At 40.2% G+C, this 22,095-nt stretch overlaps 1 protein-coding gene across 1 annotated transcript in view; it reads left to right on the top strand.

The window, feature by feature from the left end:
* Window positions 1-17,439, top strand: part of LOC139688610 (sodium-coupled monocarboxylate transporter 1-like) — a 35,344-nt gene extending 17,905 nt beyond the window's left edge. The window contains exons 9-12 of the mRNA XM_071586157.1: window positions 692-875; window positions 11,808-11,894; window positions 13,038-13,204; window positions 17,205-17,439. Of these exons, the coding sequence (XP_071442258.1) occupies window positions 692-875; window positions 11,808-11,894; window positions 13,038-13,204; window positions 17,205-17,439 (673 nt within the window). The remainder of the gene's footprint in view (window positions 1-691; window positions 876-11,807; window positions 11,895-13,037; window positions 13,205-17,204) is intronic.
* Window positions 17,440-22,095: the final 4,656 nt, after the last annotated feature.

Below are 22,095 nucleotides of genomic sequence, written 5' to 3'. Positions count from 1 at the left end.
GTCATAATTAGTCTGGTGTGAATTCGCTCCCTGCCACACACCCTGGCTCAGGCTTGCAGGGTACATAAATAAATAAATATTTTATTTTGATTGTGGCTAGCAATTAGTCTTTCATGCGTACTGAAGTATTTTACACTTAAATACCATAGTGTATGTAGCTTTATTGACCTTTACGTCCATTATTTGAATTGTATCACATATTCATTCTCAACTAACAATAAAGAATAAACCCTTAGCAGTGGCTTGCAGGTTACCATATGCATGTAGACGTTGATTACATTGTAAACATTTATTTTATGAAATACCTATTTCTTTCATTACTTCAAATACGTGCAAACAATTTTCACAATAGTGCGGGAAATTATAATTAAAATGGGAATAACATCTGGAGGAGGTGCGGGGACCAATATTCAGAGTATCCGTGTAAGAGTGATGATGTTTCTGATACCCCCGTCTCCCGAACATCCACCGGAACCCCCACGCGGCGGGCAATATCATGGGGTTTAACCCAAAAGGGTCGGGGGGAAAAGCCGCCTTCCTCATTCGCGGCGGGACTGCCTCGGAGGCACAACAGCAACGACCAAGGCTCACGAGCTTAAATAAATACAGCCGCATTGGAAAAATGCGAGTGAGGCGTGCACATAAAACTTCTAGCGTTGTCTTGGTCACAAAAGGTCCCATTACTTTCCAGGGACACGGCAACCATGCTGAATGGAATGACAGCCATTACTCTCCGAGACTTCGTGTTCGGGCTCCTGCACAAGGATTTGACTGAAACCCAAGCGGGGACACTCTCCAAGTACATCAGCTTCGGATACGGAATCACCAGTTTCGCGTTTGTCTTTCTCGTTTCGCATGTCGGAGGAGTCATTCAGGTGCGAGGAGTGATTGTTCTAATACCAACTAATAGCCCTAGTTGACATGAAATGAGAATCAAATCAACAGAAAATTCTATCAGCCATAAAATTGAAATTAAATAATGGTCATTTTTCACAAACGTATATTTCGTACCGTTTCCATCCACGCATCGATTCCTCCGCATGCCTTGATGACATCTTGCAGGAGTAATTAATGTATGTGTGGAATTCAAGCTGCTTTATAAAATGTTGCCACATACGCGGTTATGGGGTTTGGATATAAAGTTAAAATGAGCATTTGTTTTAACATGTTTCAAATACGGTAGGACTCTTTAAGCAAAAATGTATCAATAAATAAACGCACATCATTAGTGGTTATCTGGAAGGCATGGCTAGTTTCCACGTTACGTCATTATTATGAGAAAAAACAAATTTTCACTTTTCCGCAGATTTATTGGTAACGTCCCATCCTATGGACTGCAACCTTGGCGTGGTGGAATGGCTTTTGCGTTCCGATGATCCCTAGAGGTATGCTGGCGGGGGAAATGATAATTGCTCTTGCTTAGGAAAATGTGGGAGGAAGAGGTTATATGGGTTGATCGGTAGTATTTATGAGGAAGGAATCTGACCGGAAGACTTTGTGAGATCAGTGTTGGTTCCTATTCCGAAAAGGTTGAAGCCTACATCATGTGAAGACTACAGAACAATAAGTTTGATTTTCCACGCAGCTAAAGTTGTTCTCAGGATCATAAACAAAAGGATAGAGAGTAGGGCAAATGATTACTTAGGGGATGATCAGTTTGGGTTTAGGAAGGGGAGAGGTACGCGTGATGCCATTGCAGTAATGAGATTAATAATCGAGAGGAATATAAAATACATCCAGGAAGTATTTGCCTGTTTCGTAGATTTTGAAAAAGCGTCTGATAGAGAGAACTGGGAAACACTAAAAAGTACATTGAAGAAAATAGGAATAGATTGGAGGGAAAGGAGGCTAATCCGCAACCTGTACATGTCTCAGGCTGCTCATGTGCGAGTGAGGAACGGGGAGCCCGGATGGCAGTCCTAGGAAGAGGTGTAAGGCTTGCCATTACCACCGTTGCTGTTCTACCTGTATGCAGAGGAAATGATTAAAGAGGCATGGGAAGAACTGGAGGTAGGAATGAAAGTGGGCGGGGAATTCGTAAAATCAGTTAGGTTTGCTGATGCCCAAGCTTTAGTTTGTCAGTCCGCCAAGGGGCTGCAAGCATTGCTGGGTGCATTAGAAATTCAATGCGACAGGTATAGGATGAGAATCAATATTATTAAAACAAAGGTTATGCGATTTTCTAGGAAGAAAAAGGCTAAGCTAAACATTAGAATAGGAGGGCAAAAACTAGAGCAGGTAGAACAGTTTACGTATCTCGGCAGTGTTTTGGACCAACACGGTCAAAGTAGTAGGGACGTAAGGAGAAGAATTGCGCTAGGCAAAGAGGCTTTCACAAGGAGGAGGGAGTTGATGACAGGGACGTTGAATAAGGATATTAAGAAAAGACTCGTCAAAACTTTGATATGGAGCGTAGCTATGTGCGGCGTGGAAACGTGGTCATTGAAGCAGGAGGATAGACGTAGATTGGAGGCTTTTGAAATGTGGGTGTGGAGAAGAATGGAGAAGGTGAAATGGACAGAGAAGAAAACAAACGAGGAAGTACTTGGTATTGTGGGCGAAGAGAGGGGTTTGTTGGGAGATATCCCAATGAGGCAGGAAAAATGGATCTAGGGCGTATTGATCAGCAGTGGGATGTTGAAAACTGTAATAGAGGGGAGAGTGCTAGGCAAAAGAGGAAAGGGAAGGAACAGGATAGGGATGTTGGACGGGATGAAGGGAGGAAGGAAGTTCACAGAGATGAAGAGGGACCTGATGTAGAGTGCGTTGCTGGATTGTGTTTTGTTAGCAGTCACAAAATAATTATTTGGTAGTTGTGTCCATACAAATTTCTGTTTATTGGATAATGCATCCTTAACCGGTGGATTATCCAATAAACAAAAATTGGCAACGTACAACTCGTTTCGGTTCACAAAACCATCTTTAGGTGCAAGTCTTGTAACTGAAGTACATATTTGTTTTATCTCATAATGACGAACTTCCATTTCATCTCGCCTGAATCTTCGTTGTCTCGGGCGTGACTTCATGGAATCGACTTAACATAATGAAAAGAGAAACTTTGAAATGTGTTAAAAATAAGGTTAATATTGTTAACGAAATTTTTTACCCTTCCCACTCCCACCTTCTTGACCTTCCTTCCTTCCACACCAAATGACACTTCACCTACCTTATCTCCCCTACCGGCTCTTAATGCAGCGTTTTTACGTATATTCGGGATGTCCCCTCTCCCTCCTGACCCACGCGTCCCCTTCACTACCTCCCCCTTCCTGAGATTACGGAATCCTTTCCTTTCTTCTAGTCCCTATGCTCTCAGCCCCCTTAACCACCTCCGGGCCAAACCCCGCCCCCCCTGGGGTTTCCCCTCTTCCACCCCCTAACCCTCAACTCAGACCGTGGAGTTGTCTCTCTCTTTTCCCCCCCCTTGATCCCCCCCACCCCCATTTTGTGTGACTATATATTCTCTGTCTTCTCTGCAAAATGTACCTGATGATGACGTGCCACGTCGGAACCTAGGTCGTCCGTCTAATAAATCAATGTGGAATTACAAAGTTTCTCTTTTCATTACGTCGCCTGAATCTGTTGAATTACTTTTCATATTTTTTATTTTCGTTTTTTATTCGTATCTTAATAGGGAATTCTATAGTAGTGTGATTCTCAATGCTAAATGTAAATTGATAAACCCCAATTCAATGAGAAAGAGGCTAACAAATTTTCTAAATCATTGTAACGATAGAACGAGTACGTCCCATCAACCATCAAGATACTTTGTACGTACTCGTACATATATCTTGCAAATAACTGTTCAGGCCTAAGAAACGGGCTTTCCAGATTTTGAAGCGCCATTTTCTTGGCGTGTTAATATGTTACCTTGAAACCTTCAATTCCATCCTTTGTGTTGTCACTTGGACGATTCGAATGTATGTGACGCAATGTAGTATGCCTGAGAGTTTGCCTTTCTTTCTTATTTATTTCATGCTCACATTTTCTTTTGGCTGTCGCAGAACTCAAAGCGCACAAACACGTCTCAGGTGCGATTTTTCAGTCAGCAACTTGGGTGGGTGGCACCCAATCAAATCTATAACGTTTCTGAGAGTGCTCTTGACTTTATTCAAAGATCTTCTCTCACAATAGCAGCAGCGATGCTCATGTTTACTTTCATAAGAGGAGTACTGTAGCTCCGGATCCATATTCCTTGGAAACTGATTGACCCACTCTTTATAAATGAAAAACCATCTTTCAACTCTTGGGGAAAAAAAAGTCTTTGTAAGTCTCCAGTTGCATTAAATACACCTCAAACTGCTCCATAGTTCCCATAAAAAGTATCCTTAAATTTTCGGAAAAATAGATTTATTTCAGATATTGATGAAATTCCTCTATATATAAAATAAAACAAGGTCTGGCGTCACTTGGTGGAAAATCTTCATATTACAATTGAAATTAAAACTCTTAGTATTTCCACGTATAAACACTTTTGTTACTGCCTAGGTTTCGTAATAGTATAACATCATTCATCTACATCTACATCAATACCCTGCAAGCCACCAAAAAGGTGTGTGGCAGGGGGTGAAGCACCAGGAGGAAAGGGTAAGGGATGAGGGGATTAGGGTTTTTCAAATGGATGGGGAAAGGTAAGGGGAACCTGCAAAAAAAAAAATATATATATATATATATATATATATAAAATATAAATATTAGCGTATAACCCTTCGCAGTTGCTACCTTGTAGGTTAATACTTATTATGTCGAGCCGGATCCTGGGCGATTTCGATTAAAAGAATTCTGGTCTCTTATTGTTCTCGGAAAAAATGACCATTTAAATCTGTCTGTCCTGCAGTCAATCTCTCTAATCTTACATTCGTGATCCCTCCGCCCGTAATACGTTGGGGTTCGTATTATGTTCTTGATGTCATCGGAAAAGGACCCATCTTTAAATGTTTTTAATAAGTTTAATCTATATTGTAAACGCCGCTGTGTAAGGGAATCCCAGCCTAAATTTTCTAGCAAAGTAGTTACGCTACTGCGTTGGTCATAGCAATTTTTGACAAATCTAGCCCCCCTCCGCTGAACTCTTTCCAATTCCGAAATTAAATTTATCTCTTGCGGATCCCATATACTGGCAGCATACTCTAGGTGGGGCCTGACTAGGGCAATAAAACATCGTTCCTTTACTTTTTCGTCACATTTACCCAGCACTCTTTTTACAAATCCCAATTTTTTATTAGCGCGACCGCATATTTCCCGTATGTGCTTTCCCCAGGACAGATCGTGAGTAATTGGGTACAGATCGTGAGTAATTCCCGTGTACTCTTTTCCCAAAAATGTATTACTACGCATTTCTTCAAATTTAATTCCAATTGCCATGTATCGCACCAAGTCTGGATTGCATTTAGGTCGTTAGCTAATGTGACTCTGTCATCGCGACTTCGAATGTCCCCATAAATCACCGCATCGTCAGCAAAAAGACGGAGCCTACTATTAACCACGGTGCTGAGGTCATTTATGTAAATAAGAAACAAGAGGGGACCTATGACACTTCCCTGTGGTACACCCGACGCGACCTTAACAGTATCGGATGATACACCGTCCAGGACGACTGTTTGAACACGATTTTTTAAAAATTGTCTTATCCAGCATATAACACTCCCGTGTATTCCATAACTTTCCAACTTAGCGAGTAGCTTGCAATGAGGGACTTTATCAAAGGCTTTTTTAAAATCTAGAAATATTGCATCAACTGGAATATTACTTTCACCGGAATGCATTATATCATGAACAAATAGTGCGAGTTGAGTTTCGCAGGATCTACCTTTACGGAACCCGTGTTGGTTATTTATCAATAAATCTTGGCTATCGAGGTACCTCATTATGGAACTAGCAATGATGTGCTCAAAAATCTTACAGGATATGGAGGTGAGCGATATTGGCCTATAATTACTGGGGTCCTCCCGGTCTCCATTTTTAAATATGGGCGACACAGAAGCTATCTTCCAGCCACTTGGCACGCTTTCTTCTGCTAATGATTTATTAAATATTATATTAAGATAAGGAGCAATTTCAGACGATAGCTCTTTATACACGCGAGCCGGTATCTCATCAGGTCCCGGAGATTTGTTGGGGTCGATATTTTTAAGGAGTAACTCTATTCCGCGGGTGGAAAAGTCGATTGCATGCATTGGTTGTAGAAATGCTTTCGGGAGGTTCTCTGGTGTATTCGGGGAGCATTTGTTGAAAACACTGTGGAAGAATGAGTTTAATATATTGGCTTTGTCTACATCTACATCTACTGAATACCCCGCAAGCCGCCGCAAGGGCGTGTGGCGGGGGGTGCTAGGACACCACCCATAATTTAGAAAAGAAAAAGAAAAAAAAACCGCATGCAATAACCACAAAATCATATATAAAAAAAACATGGCATACATTCATGCATGAACACTTACACCCCACACACATGCAAACACTCAAACTACCAACTAACATACACATGCACCTGAAAGTATACCTAACATCTCTATAGTGTTTAATTTTGTTCCGACTTGTAAATTCAACGTTTTTAATATTTCTAAAGTGACTTCGGTTTCTTGCTATTATGATTACTGATTGTTCGGGGAAAGAATGAGTATTTGTACCTATCTGTCCTGGAATCTATCTCCCTTAGTTTATCTTTGTGGTCTGATCTACCTAAGTAGTGTGGGGCCATTATAATTCCTTCAGTGTCAAATTTAAACTCGTTTGTTCTGAACCTTTCTAAAAGTCTAAGCCTCGCTTGTTCTCTCCGCACTTCAAGTGGTTCCCAGCCTAAATCCCCTAAGAGACCTGTCACACTTGTGTTTTTATCATAACAATTTTTAACGAATCTAGCGGATTTTCTCTGGACTTTATCTAATTCTTTTTGCCAAATTTTCTCCCACGGATCCCAAATACTTGCGGCATATTCCAAATGAGGTCTAACTAGAGCAAAATAACACCTCTCTTTAACTTTTTCATTACATTTCCCCACCACCCGTTTTATGAAGCCAAGTTTCTTTAAAGCTGATCCGCATATTGTCCTGATATGTGCTCCCCATGAAAGGCGTGGTGTTAGAACAACCCCCAAATATTTAACAAGATTTGCCGTAGTCAATACTGAACCCTCTATTTTGTAGTTTATATCCTGTTCCTCGCTTCCTTTGTTCCAAAATTTCAAAACTGCACATTTATCTATATTAAGTGTTAATCCCCATTTATTGCACCATTCCGAGATATTGTCTAAGTCTCTAGAGAGTAGCTCGCGATCTAGTTGGCTCCTTATTTCCCTGTATATCACCGTGTCGTCAGCAAATAACCTTAGATTGCTACAAACGTGTGTGCTTAAGTCATTTATGTATATTAAGAACAGAAGAGGCCCTATTACACTTCCCTGGGGGACGCCCGAAGTAACATCTCTCTCCGTTGAGCACAACCCATCTATGACTACTATTTGTTTGCGGTTTGACAAGAAGTCTCTAAACCAATTAATTATTTTCTCATTGATCCCATAGTATTTAAGTTTATGTAACAATTTATTGTGTGGGACTTTGTCGAAGGCTTTTTTGAAATCCAGGAATACTGCATCGACTTGGGTGTTGTTTTCTCCCGATCTAAGTATATCGTGAATGAAGAGACCAAGTTGTGTTTCGCAAGATCTGCTTTTCCTAAATCCGTGCTGGTTGTGGATTAGTATTTTCCTGCTATCAAGAAATTTCATAATGTTAGTGACAATAACGTGTTCCAATATTTTACAAGAGATCGATGTTAAAGAAATGGGTCGGTAATTGGTTGTTTTATCCCTATCGCCGCCTTTATAGATGGGAGTTATATGGGCTAGCTTCCAGTCGCGAGGCACTGAGCCTTCTTCTATCGATTTTAGAAAAACAATATGTAAAAATGGGGCAATGTCGTCAGCTAATTCCTTTAATATTCTAGCAGGTATTTCTTCAGGACCAGGTGCCTTGTGTGCTTTGATACTACGGAGCAGATGTACTATTCCCTGCTTGGTCAGTGTAAGATCGCTCATGTGTTCCCCGGGTGGATGTGGAGGATCGTTTGGTGCTTTTGTGTTTTTGTTGTAGACGCTCTGGAAAAAATGGTTTAAAATATTTGCCTTTTTCACGCTATCTGTAATGATTTCTCCATTTTCCGTCTTCAAAGAGTGAACAGTGGGACGTTTACCCTGTATTTCCCTAACATAGGACCAGAATGACTTTGGATTTTCCTCAAGATATTCGCTTAGCATTTTAGATTTAAAAGAGTGTAGTGCTGTGCGCATAATACTTTTCGTCTTACTACGACATTCTTTTAGTAGCTGTTTGGTTGTATTCACATAAATTATATCGTCACTTTTTAAACTCTTTTTGAAATTTGACTGTAGCTTTCTTTGCCTTCTTAATGCCGATCTGACTTCCCCGTTGTACCATCTAGGTTCCTTACTGTCGCATTTGAGTTTGGACGGGATGTACGTCTTCATTCCTTCGCGTAAAATATTTAAGAAATAATTCCAAGTGTTCTCTGTATTTGTTGTCAGTGTTTTTGTCTTGTATTCTGGTAATTTTATCTTTAGATATTCTCTTAGTCCGTTAAAATTTGCCTTGTTGTACAGGTATATTTTACGCTTTTCTTTGTTTATTTTGACGAACTTAGTTTTTAACTCTACAAGAATAGCCTTATGGTCACTGATTCCGTCTATTATTTCAATGTTAGTAATGATTTCGGGCATAGAAGTCGCAAAGATGTCTAGTATGCTTTGGCCCCGTGTTGGTGATTTAACTATTTGTTCTAAGGAGTGTTTTGTGAATATATGAAGGAGTTCTTGGCATGAATCTCTGTTTTTGGCAGATATTCCTACGCAGTAGTTGTCCCAGTCAATTGACGGTAGACTTGTGTCACCAGCGATTATAGTAATACTGTTGCTATGTCTGCTGCTGATAGTGGATATTTGTTCGTCGAGCTTGTGTAGGACATCTGTGTTAGAATCTGGGGGTCTATAAAATGAACACACGTATAGGCTTCTGCCGTTGTAGTCCTTAATGTTGCACCAAACGCTTTCTATGTCATCTACGCCGCATTCATATCGTTGGCTACTAAGATGTGACTTTACTGCAATGAATACTCCCCCACCCAACCTATTTGGTCTGTCCCTTCTGTAAATTGTGAAACCGTTCGGAAAAACCTCATTGTTTGCTATATCTCCCGTGAGCCAACTTCTGTTCCAACTACTATGTCTGCGTTTGTACTGACAAAAATATGTTCAATATCCGATATTTTGTTTCTAATGCTACGGCAGTTTAATGTTATAATTTTAATATGGCTAATAACTTCTTGTTTTTCGGTTTTATGTACGCTAACAAAACTGTTTTGAGACGATTCGTGGTGAACAGAGACAAAAGAATTACATTCACTTGCATTGCTATCTGTTATGTGTGTAGAGGCACCAATTTTATTAAATTTACGTGGGTTATATGTTGTTTTAACGCAAGTATTTGTTTGTTCAATTTTTTTGCGGATATGAGAGGCAATACCTGAACTGAATTGACAAAAAGCGCTGGATTCTACTTTATTTTTCCCAATATATGACCTACGCTCTTGCCTACCAGCTATGCTAAACCCTCGAAACGTGTTCGTGTCTAAACTACTTGTTACTTTATCCCCTTTTTCGTTGTTCAATGAGTTTACGGTGGACTTTTTTCCGTGCACATCCCTGACGTAGGACCAAAACATCTTTGGGTTATCGTTTAAATGTTCACCTAATTTTCTCCTTTTGAATTCTGCTAGCGCCTTCCGGAATGCCTTCTTGGCAGTGGACCTAGATGCTTTGTAATTCTGTAAGGTTTCGTTGATTTTATCAGGGGAGGAATCTTTAACCGCGTTTTTCATTCTGGCATGGCACGCCCTTTGCCGTCTTAGTGATTTCCGAACTTCAGAGTTGTACCAACGGGGTTCCTTATTCTCTCTTATATATTTACTAGGCATGAATCTCTGTATTGCTGAACGTGTTATCGTAAGAAAATTATTCCAGGTATCCTCGACACTCCTAGTTTTGCTTAATTCGTCAAATCTAAGAAAGGAACAGTTTAACTCACGTTTTAGGCCATCATGGTCAGCTTTATTGAATAAATAAATTTTTCTCTTAGGTTTGTTAACTTTTTCTACGCTTAGGGAAAATTTAGCGTTTACAGCCCTGTGATCACTGATTCCATCAATAACTCCTACATTTAAGACTCTTTCGGGTATATTAGTAGCTAATAGATCAAGAATGTTCTTTCCCCTTGTTGGTGAAGTGAATAATTGATGTAGGGAATTTGAGGTGAACGTCAAAATGAGGGACTCGCATAAATCCTTGTCTTTACCTCCATTTATAAAACTGTACGAATCCCAATCTACTGTGGGAACATTAAAATCGCCACCGATTATTAATCTATGCTCTTTGTTGTGGGATGTAAAGCTTTTTATCTGCCTTTCTAGATCTAGTATTGAGTTAACGCCAGCATGGGGTGGTCTATAATACGCGCAGACATATATTCTTTTCGCACTGGGTATTTTACTGAGCACCAGACACTTTCTATACAGTTATCAGGAAATAACTCAGCTCTACTGATGGTAGAGTTTTTTACCGCGATAAACACTCCTCCTCCGGCTCTATTCTGTCTGTCGTTTGTCTATCATTAAGCAACCTGATGACGTTATACCATAACGAAACCTAGGTAGCAAATAAAAAATATATCTATGTGGAAGAGCTAATAGTTTTAATTTCAATTCCTCTATATTTTTTAAATTTTATCCCTTGAGCGTCGACACTTTTTTCAACGACTTTTCCACGACTCGAAGGCTCCCCCTCTGGTAGGCGCGGATCCCGGAAGGTCCTTATAGGTCCTCGTGCAAGCTTCTTTGACGGCACTTTGTAGGGTCCCACGGAGGTGACTTTTGAGGGAGGGAGGAATTCACTTTTGGGAAAAGGAAATAGTCTGCTGGCGCCAAGCAGACACTCGACTCTGCTCTAGGCGGTCCGTCAAGACCTTCGGGACGAGTTTAGCGCAGGTCTTCCGCATCGCCAAATTTTCAGTGATAATGGTGTGTGCACTGCCATCTTATCAATACCAATAATACGATCCGTGATCTGCGACCATGCGCACACTTAACCGATGATCTGAATTCAGCACTTCACGCACACGTCAGGTAAAAATTGATACCGATACTATTTATGCAAACCACGTATGTGTTCTGATGAAAGCCAACTTGCAAAACAGCATATTTATCTTCAGTTGTTAGCTGCCGCAGGTGGACCGAAGATTATATAAACTGCAAGGACTGACGCTGGCGCAATACTGCGCTCAAATGAATGAAGCTTGTGCCCCACATGCAAATCAAACTTGCACTGAACAATCAAATTGATCATTGCAATATGTGTATATATATATTATTATATAATGTATATGTTATTATTTATGTATATATTCTGCGAATAAAAAAATCATCAACCCAACTTTAGCAGATTTATCGACTCAAGAGTTAAATTCAAAATAAAGCTTAGAAACAGCATTCAATTTTATTCCTAAGCCTTTAAAAAATGAAGCAATAAGTGGTGAAAATAAACCGCGACAGAAAACTTAGTCACCTCTCGACAAGCCTACCTCGTGAGGAGACCTAAAATGGCCCCAAGCATTCCCTTTACATTTTATACCTACAGGAGACTGTAAAACAGTTGCATGTCAATGTAGTTATTTTCTATTTATTTTAACTTGTACATTAAAATGTAAAAAATAAAATGGCTTACTTACATCTGAACTTATTTCCAGACCAATCTTAGCATGAACGGACTAATAATAGGTATTGCGCTGGGCGAATTCGTTCTTGGAATGTTCTTCCCTTGGGCCAACTGGAAGGTATGTATTTTTAATGTAATCGCAGTAATATTTAGTGTATGTATTCAAGTGCCATTTTTAGTACCATTTCCTCGAATTTTGTAGAGTAAATGTAGTTAAAATCACAAAATAACAAAAGAATTTCCTCACATTCCAACACCCTGCACTTTCCGAATGAGAGATTCGGAAGCGTGTAAATTTGGGAGTATTTTAAAATATTTAATGCATCTATTACCTGTTAGTATTCATAAAATTTGTAGGAAAAATAATGTATGATCACAAAGTTTCGATTTCAAATTGATATCAACGACGAAATTGATAGCCTCGATGAACCCTGCCCAAAGTACTCTGACTCACAAGTTATTGCAGACTAGAAAGAGTTTGGTGCATACGTGTTTAAGATTTTATTACAAAATTGCCTCCAAAACTTGGAATGGAATATAACATATAGAATATGCTGCAAGTATATGGGATCCTCCCGTAGTTGGATTGATTGCCGAATTGGATCGCATGCAGCGTAGGAGGAGCTAGATTTGTTACACTTTGTTATGATAAACTTAATAACGTAACCAATATATTAGAGCAGCTGGGCCGAGAATCACTCACGGAGCGAAGGTTAAGTTACAGCTATAAGCTCTTGCATAAAATGGAAAGACGTCTCTTTAGCAGTGACGTTGAAAAGGTATTATTGCCCCCATCGTACTACGGTAGGAGAGATCATGCCAATAAAATTAGAGAGATCAAGTGGAGAACAGATAAGTTTAAGATGTCATATTTTTCACGAACGATAAGGGATCAGAATAACATTGTCCAACCGCGGTAGGGGTAAAGATTTTCGGATGACAATTAGTCTGATGTGTATTCACCCCCTGCCACACACCCTGGCGGTGGCCTGCGGGGAACTGAAAAGTGACACATAGCTAGGCCCTAGAGAGAGTTGACAAAGGGTATTCGACCCAAAGATACGTGAAAAAGGAGACAGGAAAGCAGCATAAATAAAACTCAACTAGTTTTAGCTGATCAAAACAGACTACAAAGTCATTTGAATGGTTTTAAATTTATTATATTTTCTTTATAATGTCAGTAATTAAAAAAATGTATCTTTTTAAAATTCTCATCTAAGGAAGTGCACAAATTGAACATTGTCCACGTTTCTCCTTCCAGGGCGCACTAGGTGGCTCCGTCATGAGCATAGCTTTCATGATGTGGCTTAGTTGGAGCACGCAGGTGGCCGTGGGCGACGGAAGAATTGTTTACGAAACGAAGCCAATTTCTGTCCTGGGATGCCCCTGCAACGCTACCATAGAAACGCCTCTAGTATCTAATGAAGAGTGAGTATGATTTAGTCCGTCAAGAATAAGTAAGTTACGTCCGAAGATATAAGCATTTTATTTCTGTTTTTATATTCGCTCCTTCACAATGCACCAACTTTGTGCACATTGTAATGCAACGCAGGAACTCAATTTGTTCTTTATCTCATCATTACAAATAATGAGCAAATTTTAGCCATTCATATTGAATTATAAATAACAAGGACAATCACAAAATAAATTTCAATATGAACTAGAGTATTGGTAAATTGAATTTAAAAGTATGCTTTTAATGCGAGTCTATATTTTTGTCTATTTTGCGCTGCTTTCAACTTGGTTATTTTAATTATTGATATTCATGATGGCGTATGCTATTAATTCTGATCAAGTTCGATAGCTGAACTGAAATGAGCTAACTTCTGTTGGTTAGAATTTGTAATTATCTCCATATTTTGGGTTAAAAATCTGAGCTTCAGTTCTAGCGTCAAAGGTAAAATATATTAATATAAAAAGGTCTTCGCAAGCAGACACTTTTGGCTCTGCTCTCTTGGTCGTCCGCAAAGACCTTCGGGAGGACGAGTTTAGCGCTGATCTTTCGCATCGCCGAGTTTTCAGTGATGAAAACGGTGGGTGCACTGTCACGCTCTAATCAATACCAATTATGCGATCGGCGACCATTCGCACACGTAAATGTCCGTCTGAATTCAGCACTTCACGCTCACGTCAGGGAAAAATTGTTACCGATAATTTTTATACAAACCTCGTATGACCCTCCGATTTCTTTATATATCACAGCGGCAATAATGAACGGCGGATGGTTAACGACGAGGCAGAATCGTACCAGGGGTGAGAGACAAGGTAGAACGTTCGAAAACAGGAAAGAAGATAGTAAATGCGCAGTGTTACACTTTTCATCGGGTTTTGAGTTTCTCCTAGTGGAAGGAGATGGCAAAGTCACGTTTGCGGAAGATGAATGCTTCTTGGATGAAATGATTAACTCGCGCGAGGTGATTGATGTCAGATCGACCTCTTCCCACGTCGGGTATTTTACAGCAGGTTTTTCCGTTCCGGATACCTAACAAGCCAGCGATTTACCATCAACTCCATAACCTGAGCAGGCTGCCGATGAGGGAGATAGTGGGCACAATTATTGGAGCCAAGTGGGCAAATAGTGGAGTGGAGAATTATCGATCTTTTCCATGTTTAGAATTTGGAATAACGACAGACTATATCCTAGATTACGGAACCCTACAACTTCAATCCAGTTACGGTTCGGTGTAAAGGACAACATCCATCAGCCGGAATATTCTGAAGTGTGGTGTCTCTGTGGGTGGCGACTAATCCGGGCGAGATGTTTTGGGATTCTGCTGTGATGTACCATAAAACTCTTTTACATCCAGCCAATTGTTCAAGAGGAAATTCCAATAGTCAAACTGGATAGCAAGTGCACTGGAGCCGCCTTGCTTAGAAAGGGAAATGGTGATCGCGAGCGTTAAAATCCCCTCGTTAGATGTAAGACTTCGGTAGCCGACGGGCAGGGGTTCTTCGTTGCCTCGAGTTACCGGTGCAACGTCTTGCAGATGAACGTTACGCAAAGATATTTCCTCAGGCGTGAGCGGTCACTGCCCCCTCTCGAAATAGGGTACGCCCTTGAAAGGGGTTGAGGGCAACACCCAAATCACCACGGTGGGCTCGCCGTCAACAGATTTCGTCGAATCTAAATATTTTAAACAATTCCAATTACCCCTGTCCGAGCCTTTAAAACTAGTCTAGTATACAAACTCAAAAGGGATTAAAACGGCGGATTTTAAAAGTCCAGCTCCACTTTACACCAAAAAATACTATTCCGCCGAGATGAAGAAAAGACTGCTCCATTGCGAGTTTATTTACGATCCCGCAATCGTAAAATACAACTGAAGATAACACAATATTAAACATGAACGGTCAACATCTTCAGAGAACTGGAGAAGAGGTCGCGATAGTAACTTTTGTAGGCTAATATGTATTAATATGTGTATCTGCTAATATGCATTAATATGTAGATGATTCGAAGTGTTATTTGTACGCCTTCAACCCTTTCTATCAACTTTCCTTTCCTTTGAAGTTTCCCTCGATATCTTAGCCGTCGAAGAGGCCACATTAATTTTATGTTATGTGGTGACTAAAAATACTTATTTTGCTCCGGCATTTTTTCCTGTGTTAAATTTCTATAATATCACATCAATCTCAGCTATTCAAATACTCATTCACCTTCCAACTTATATTTAACTTATACTTAAATCAACCATTCCACGTTTTTCCATTTTAATGGTTCAATCCCCATCAGATGTGCTCTAGCTCTAGTCCTTGATGGCGCTAGTTCCGACAGCGTTCGAGTCACGTCGGGGGTACCTCAGGGAAGTGTGATCGGGCCGTTGCTTTTCTTGATTTTTGTTAACGATTTGAACCGCGAAGTGAAAAGTAAAATTAGGATGTTCGCGGATGACATGGTGATCTATCGGGAGATATCTGGGGATGAGGATCGTTTTATTCTAGAGCAGGATTTAGATTGCATTACTAAATGGTGTTCTAACTGGGGATTGACTCTAAATTATAATAAATGTTCAGTGGTAAATTTCTTTAAAAGATCAACGGGATTTGCTTACAAATTAGCTGGAGGTGACCTAGCAGTAGTTGATACGGTGAAATACCTAGGTGTCACATTCACAAAAGACTTAACTTGGGGGACTCACATACGTAAAGTCTGCGGTCAAGCATATAAAAAATTGGGATTCATTAGACGCATTGTCGGCAAAAGTGACTCGAAGGTCAAGGAACGTTGTTACCACGCTCTTGTAAGGCTTCATTTAGAATACGCATGCAGCGTGTGGGATCCGATTGAAAAAGGTCTCATTCGGGAAATTGAGAAGGTTCAACGCCGGGCAGCCCGTTTTGTAAAAAATTCCTACGATAAAACGCAAAGCGTCACCAAAATGCTCATGGATTTGGGGTGGGAATCATTGGCTGAGAGACGATTCAATGCAAGATTGAAATTATTAAATAAATTTAGATCCGCATGTTTCAGCACCGAGGTCTCGCAAATTATTCGTAGTCCTACATACATTGGTCGCTTGGATCATGCATATAAAATTCGGGAAATAGATGCCAGAACTAGCCGACTCAAGGACTCCTTCTTCCCACGGACAATACGGGATAGCAACTGCAGGGTTATAGATAGCAAAAATTCCACTTGCCACCCTCAGCGTCCAAAAAATAATTAGTTGTATTTAAATGCATGCTCTTCCACTAACCTTATGTGTTTTGCTGTAATAACCCACTCTTTCCGAATGACCTCATTCGTGTTCTGTTCATCTGTTTTTAAGTTTCCCTTTCAATCCCTCGTCCCTCTCCGCGGGGGCAAATTCCTGCTACCTGCAACGTTGGGTCGCATTCCCTGCCTTTTAAAGACTCTTTGGGGGTAGAGTGTTTCGTGGTGCATTTTCATGTGGTAGTGATATTTCAATTTCTTGCTTGTTATGTCCTGGCTTCCGTGTTGTAGGATGTCTTTCGTGCTGCATCATGGGGTGCAGTTTTTTAGTTGTTTTGCGGTATATGTGTTTGCATGAGTATTGGATGAAGGGATTTTTGCATGAGTGTGTGCGCTGCTGTGGGTGTTATTTTCCGTGTTGTTTTTTTGCATGTGGTATTTTTCCTTTTTACGGTTGGTGACCTAACACCCCCCGCCACACGCCCTTGCGGCGGCTTGCGGGGTATTATGTAGATGTAGATGTAGTGCTCCTCTCGATAAGCAGCGATGCTCGGGAGGTGTTCTGCCCACCTACCCGCACGCATTGTGCGGCTAGGGTTTATCCCTCCGACCATTTCCCCACCAGTCGATAAGTCCATGCCAGCCACCGACTAATGATGTCAGTTTTTGGCGAAATAAGTATTTTCTTTTCATCTGAAAAAAGAAGAAACAAATAGTTTTAAGTTTTGCCTCCGCAGCCTTTGCTAAACTTTGGCATTTCAAATTCCTTTACAGAGTGTTCCCGTTGCTCAAATTATCTTACATGTGGTATGCGCCCCTGGGTCTCATACTGTTCCTCGTCATTTCAATGGTAATAAGCGGGATGACCGGTTTCCAAGATCCTCGTGAGCTGGACCAGAGATTGACATCGCCACTAGCTCACAGGATTTTCAACAAGCTGCCAGATTCAATGAGAAACTTTTTAAAGCTTCCTGTTTACGGCCTGAATGACAATGGTAAGCAACTGTAATGTAATACATTCGAAACCGAGTGAAACATGCATGCATATATGTAAACATTGATATAATCATGCACACATACAATGATATCTAAATCAGAATATAATGCTATGCTCGAGTGGTGTATCTTTAAATTCTTTGACGATGTAGTAGTGGTTTTAGTTGATTTTATTTGGAATTGTAGAGAGTAAAACAAATATTAGAATTTCTTTGCGTTGGAATTTCTCAATTGTTATCGTAATTTTCAATTTAAAGGTCAATCTGCCCTAAGTGCCATAACTATTTCTTCTGAATAAAAAAATTATCCACAGGCATTCATAGAAAACGCTTTGCTACATTTTAATAAGTTATCCTACTAAAACCTAAACAAAATCTTAGCAGTAAGTTTGCTAAATGAGCATGAAAATACAGGGTCCGTACAATAAGTATCGGGACTGGTTCCAAAACTCAACATTTTTTGCAGTTATCATTACAATTACTTAATAATGTTCAAAATACATTCCTCCTGCATCGATACACTTAAGCGTGTTTGCCACTCGTCAAAAGCCCGCTGGAAGTCGGTTTCCGGAATACTGTTGAGAGCCTTTGTTGTCACGACTTGAACCGCCTCGATGGAGTCGAACCGATATCCTTTGAGCTCCTTTTGAGCTATCCTTTGAGGTAATAACACTGTCGAGAAAATCTTCATACTCCTGGACGCAGTCCTAAATTTCTTGCGCAATTTCCACCCGCGAAAGTTACGTATGCTCCTCGCTCAAGACTTTCGGCACCAGCTTCGCGCACACTTTCCTCTTCGCAAGATCCTCTGTTACAATGGTGTGGACGGTTCCGACTGAAAGGCCGGTCTCCTCACTCATAAGGGCGATGGTTAATCGCCTGTCAGAGTCCAAAACGTTTTTCACTTAGGCCACCTGAGTATCGGTTCGAGTGGTCGTCGGGCGTCCGACGCGGTGCTGGTCTTCGACGACTTCTCAGCCGTCCTTGAACATTTTGTGCCACTCAAAACTCTTGTGCGTCTTAAGGCATCATCCCCATAAGCCTTTTAAATGAGTTCAAGGCACAGCGTGGCATTGCTCGACGGTGCGCTCCCTGCTGGCGCGAAGACACCACAAACACTCACACGTCACAAAAATCCACCTCCAGTCTTAACGCATGCTCGGAGGCGACTGAACTAAAGTGCGCCTGAGTGGTGAGGGACCCCTCTACCGAGCCGACCGGTCGGACCCCCATCCACCGCTCCGATGAGGCTACAGCGAACCAGTCGCGATACTTATTGTACGGACCCTGTAGTTTTAACACCTAATTATCTCATACAACGGATGGCTGGTTAAATGGTTTCCGAAATCAAGGCCACTATTTCTCATAATTGAACTACGTTTCTCTGGTTGAGAGGCGAACAAGCCATTTTTTGATTCATCATGGAAGTATTGGTTGATTAAACTATTAATGGATGATTTAAAATGTTTGTAGGAAGCTTCCAGGAACTTTCATGCTATCTAACAGCAGGTATTTTTACGAAAATCTTTTAATTCGCTTCTTCCTCCGTTAACTTCAAAATATGTATTGGCTGTGATTCGTTTCTCCTAGACCTCAAAGGTCGATATCAAGCGTTGCAGTTCAGCCAGAAGTCTTTCCAAGTGAATATGATCATTGCAAACGTTGCCTCCTTTCTCAAATTACACATAGAGTCACCAAAGACATTCAAAAATTAGATCAGACTTTATTTTTCTTTCAGGAGAACCTGAAGCCTCCAAATCATCGACAACAGTTATCGAACGTTTATAGCAGTACGGAACTTCACGCCATGTTGAAATAGAGCTTTGCTGCTCGATATAAGAGGATTTAGACAATTACTTCGAGTGTTACCAGTGATTTTACGTCTATTTTTGGGAGGAATAACGAAACGTTTTTGTGTGCCATTACGTTTATATAAATTTAAATAAATTTTTACACAATACCAATAATCTAGAAAAATGCCACGCTAATAATCGGAAATTTGACGCTGGAAGATATGTTTCGGATAAAGCAGATGACGAAATTGTCAAAGTGTCTCAAAGGCATGACTTACAGGTAATACTCTGCTACGGTTAGTTTACGGCGAGAGTTAGTATGACATGCACACCGTGAACTTCGGTAAAGTTATTCAACGTCCACGTCGACAACTCTAGTTAGTATTGAATATGCCATTATTTATTTATTTATCGACTTAATTGGGCCAGGTTGAGACTAATAGTCCCTTCTTCCACCTAACCCTTACATTGCAGACATTAAATTGCAGAAAATTACATACAAACAAGTCCTAGATGGAGGAAAATCCACCCAGGCGGGATTCGAACCCACGACCCTTGGGTTGGTCGGCGAGGACGTAACCCCGCCGCCACCGGGGCCGGCAATTAGGTGGTATACAAACAAATAGATGGAGTATTACTACAGTGGTCACTGGAACCGAATGAAATGCCGAAGACCCCGAGCCTTGGCAGAGTTCTTAACGGAATGACCCCAGGGAAGAGGATCGCCGGACTCCGAATGGGGAACGCTTAAATCATGCATTCTCTGCCGAGAGAATATTCTGGATTACGATAAATACATTACATCACGTACAATGGCAATCTCGCACACATAATGTAATTGATATGATGCAATTCCTCACTGCATCCAACGGTCTCTCTTGGATCGCAAGAATTGTTTCAGAGTCCCGGAGCGACTTCGAAGGTTATCCGCCTGCGATCAGGGGGTCGCTCAGGAGCCTTACGCAGTCGAGTCGATTTAATCGATTTCGATTCGATGCCGGTCCGAGGAATAACTGAGTTTATTGAGTTTTGATACGTGGCAGCACATTCGGTTCGCTAGCCAACCGTTTAAATCTCCAAGGACGATGAAAAGTCCCGTTCTGATCGAAATATGCATGACATTCAATACTCGGTTAGACAATATCCCCCAATGGAATTTGAGGGACACAGCTGAAGCATTAAAACTGACCGGAAGACGACGATTTAACTATTTACAGTTGTTTTCTCGGGAATCATCTAAGTTCACTTGATGGAGTGAAGATAATAAAGCATTACAAACTGCTCTGCGATCTTTGATAATTTTGATTTGAGAATCTCTTGCAGAACATTATGCGGTACTTTAGGATTGAAAGTACATACAGTATAACACTATTAACAGGAATCACAAAATAGATGTTTGTTTACATTTTACGCAATGTGTAATTCAATTACCGACTTTGTTTTACTGCTATGTAATGTGCTTTGGGATGTAGAAATTGACTATTGTCCTCTCGTGTTTTCCATCGTAACAATAAGGATGTAAATAACAGTTTCAGGCGTAATATGGTGGAAGTCTTTCATGATGAAAGACGACACTGCTTTTCCACATAGGGTATTTTTACTATAACCTAAGTTTCATTACAGCGTAATATCTTCAAGTCCTGAAGATGTTACGCTGTAACTTAGGTCGTAATTAAAATATTAGATGCAGAAAGGTAAAGTGTTTTCTTTAAACACGATAGGAACGTTCCAAAATTTAGTCTCTTATCAAACTTATACATACGATGTCAATGCAGATTGTAAAAATATTTATCTTACGCGATGTTTGAATAAGATCAATTCAATATACTTAATCACTAAGATATTTGATACGTGAACTTTTGAAGCTGAAAAAAGTGGGAACCAACCAACTATTGATTGTAACAGGCAGGTATGGTCTTACATTAGAGTAGTATCTAAGTATCATACTGTAATAATTATTTCCAATTCTGACATAGATCTGAAGTAATAGCTGTACAACTACTTATATAAGTAATCAATCAATTTGATCTAAGTAATGAATTCCCATTTGAGATTACGTAAGAAAAATAATTTTCTGTCGGAAAATATTCTGTGATTTTTTTATTTGCTAGATAAACCTTTCGTCATCTGTGGTGCTTCAAATTATAATGCTCATGGAAGAAGTGTAGTTACACGAGCGTTGCAACTGTCGCAGATAGTATCAATTTTTAGCAATAGCAGTACTATTTGATACGTGTTCAAACTATTGAGGTCATTGGCACCTTTCTGGGGCAATATAAACAAGTATAAATAAAAGAAAAATATAAAATATGCTGATTCCTTTGGTGAAACATCTAGCAAATTAACATTTTGAACCTTAATCGAATCGTGAAAGGTATTTCATCTGTCGAAATAAGTCAAAGTACTTTGAAAAACAAAGTTTTTCTAGACAAAACTTCATAGCCATCACCTTGGATAATGTAAAAGTCTTCCCTCATATTCAATGACTCGCATACGGCCTGGCGTTTTTTCTTGCAAGATCTACCTTTTCGGAAGTCGTGCTGATTTTTCATTAATAACTCCTGATTATCCAAGTATCTCACGATCGAACTAGCAACCATATGTTCCATAACCTTGCACTAAGTGGATAGGTCTGTATTTGCTCGGTTCCTCCTAGTATTCGTTTGTAAACATTGGTGGTACATCAGCCGTTTTCCAATCTCTGGGAGCTTCCTGATTTACCAGCGACTTCTTAAATATCATCTATAGATACCGCGCAATTTCCGAAGCTAGATCCTTAAATATACAAGCGAGTATTTTATGGGACCCGGAGGATTTATTAGGCTTAATATTTGTTATCAAAAGTTCTATGCCATCATATGAGATTTCAATTTTGGT

Source organism: Hetaerina americana, unplaced genomic scaffold (assembly GCF_022747635.1).
Source record: "Hetaerina americana unplaced genomic scaffold, ioHetAmer1.1.p SCAF_21, whole genome shotgun sequence".
NCBI classification, from domain to species: Eukaryota; Metazoa; Arthropoda; class Insecta; order Odonata; family Calopterygidae; genus Hetaerina; species Hetaerina americana.
Note: the sequence above shows the minus strand (reverse complement) of the source record. Positions and strands in the feature narration are given on the sequence as shown.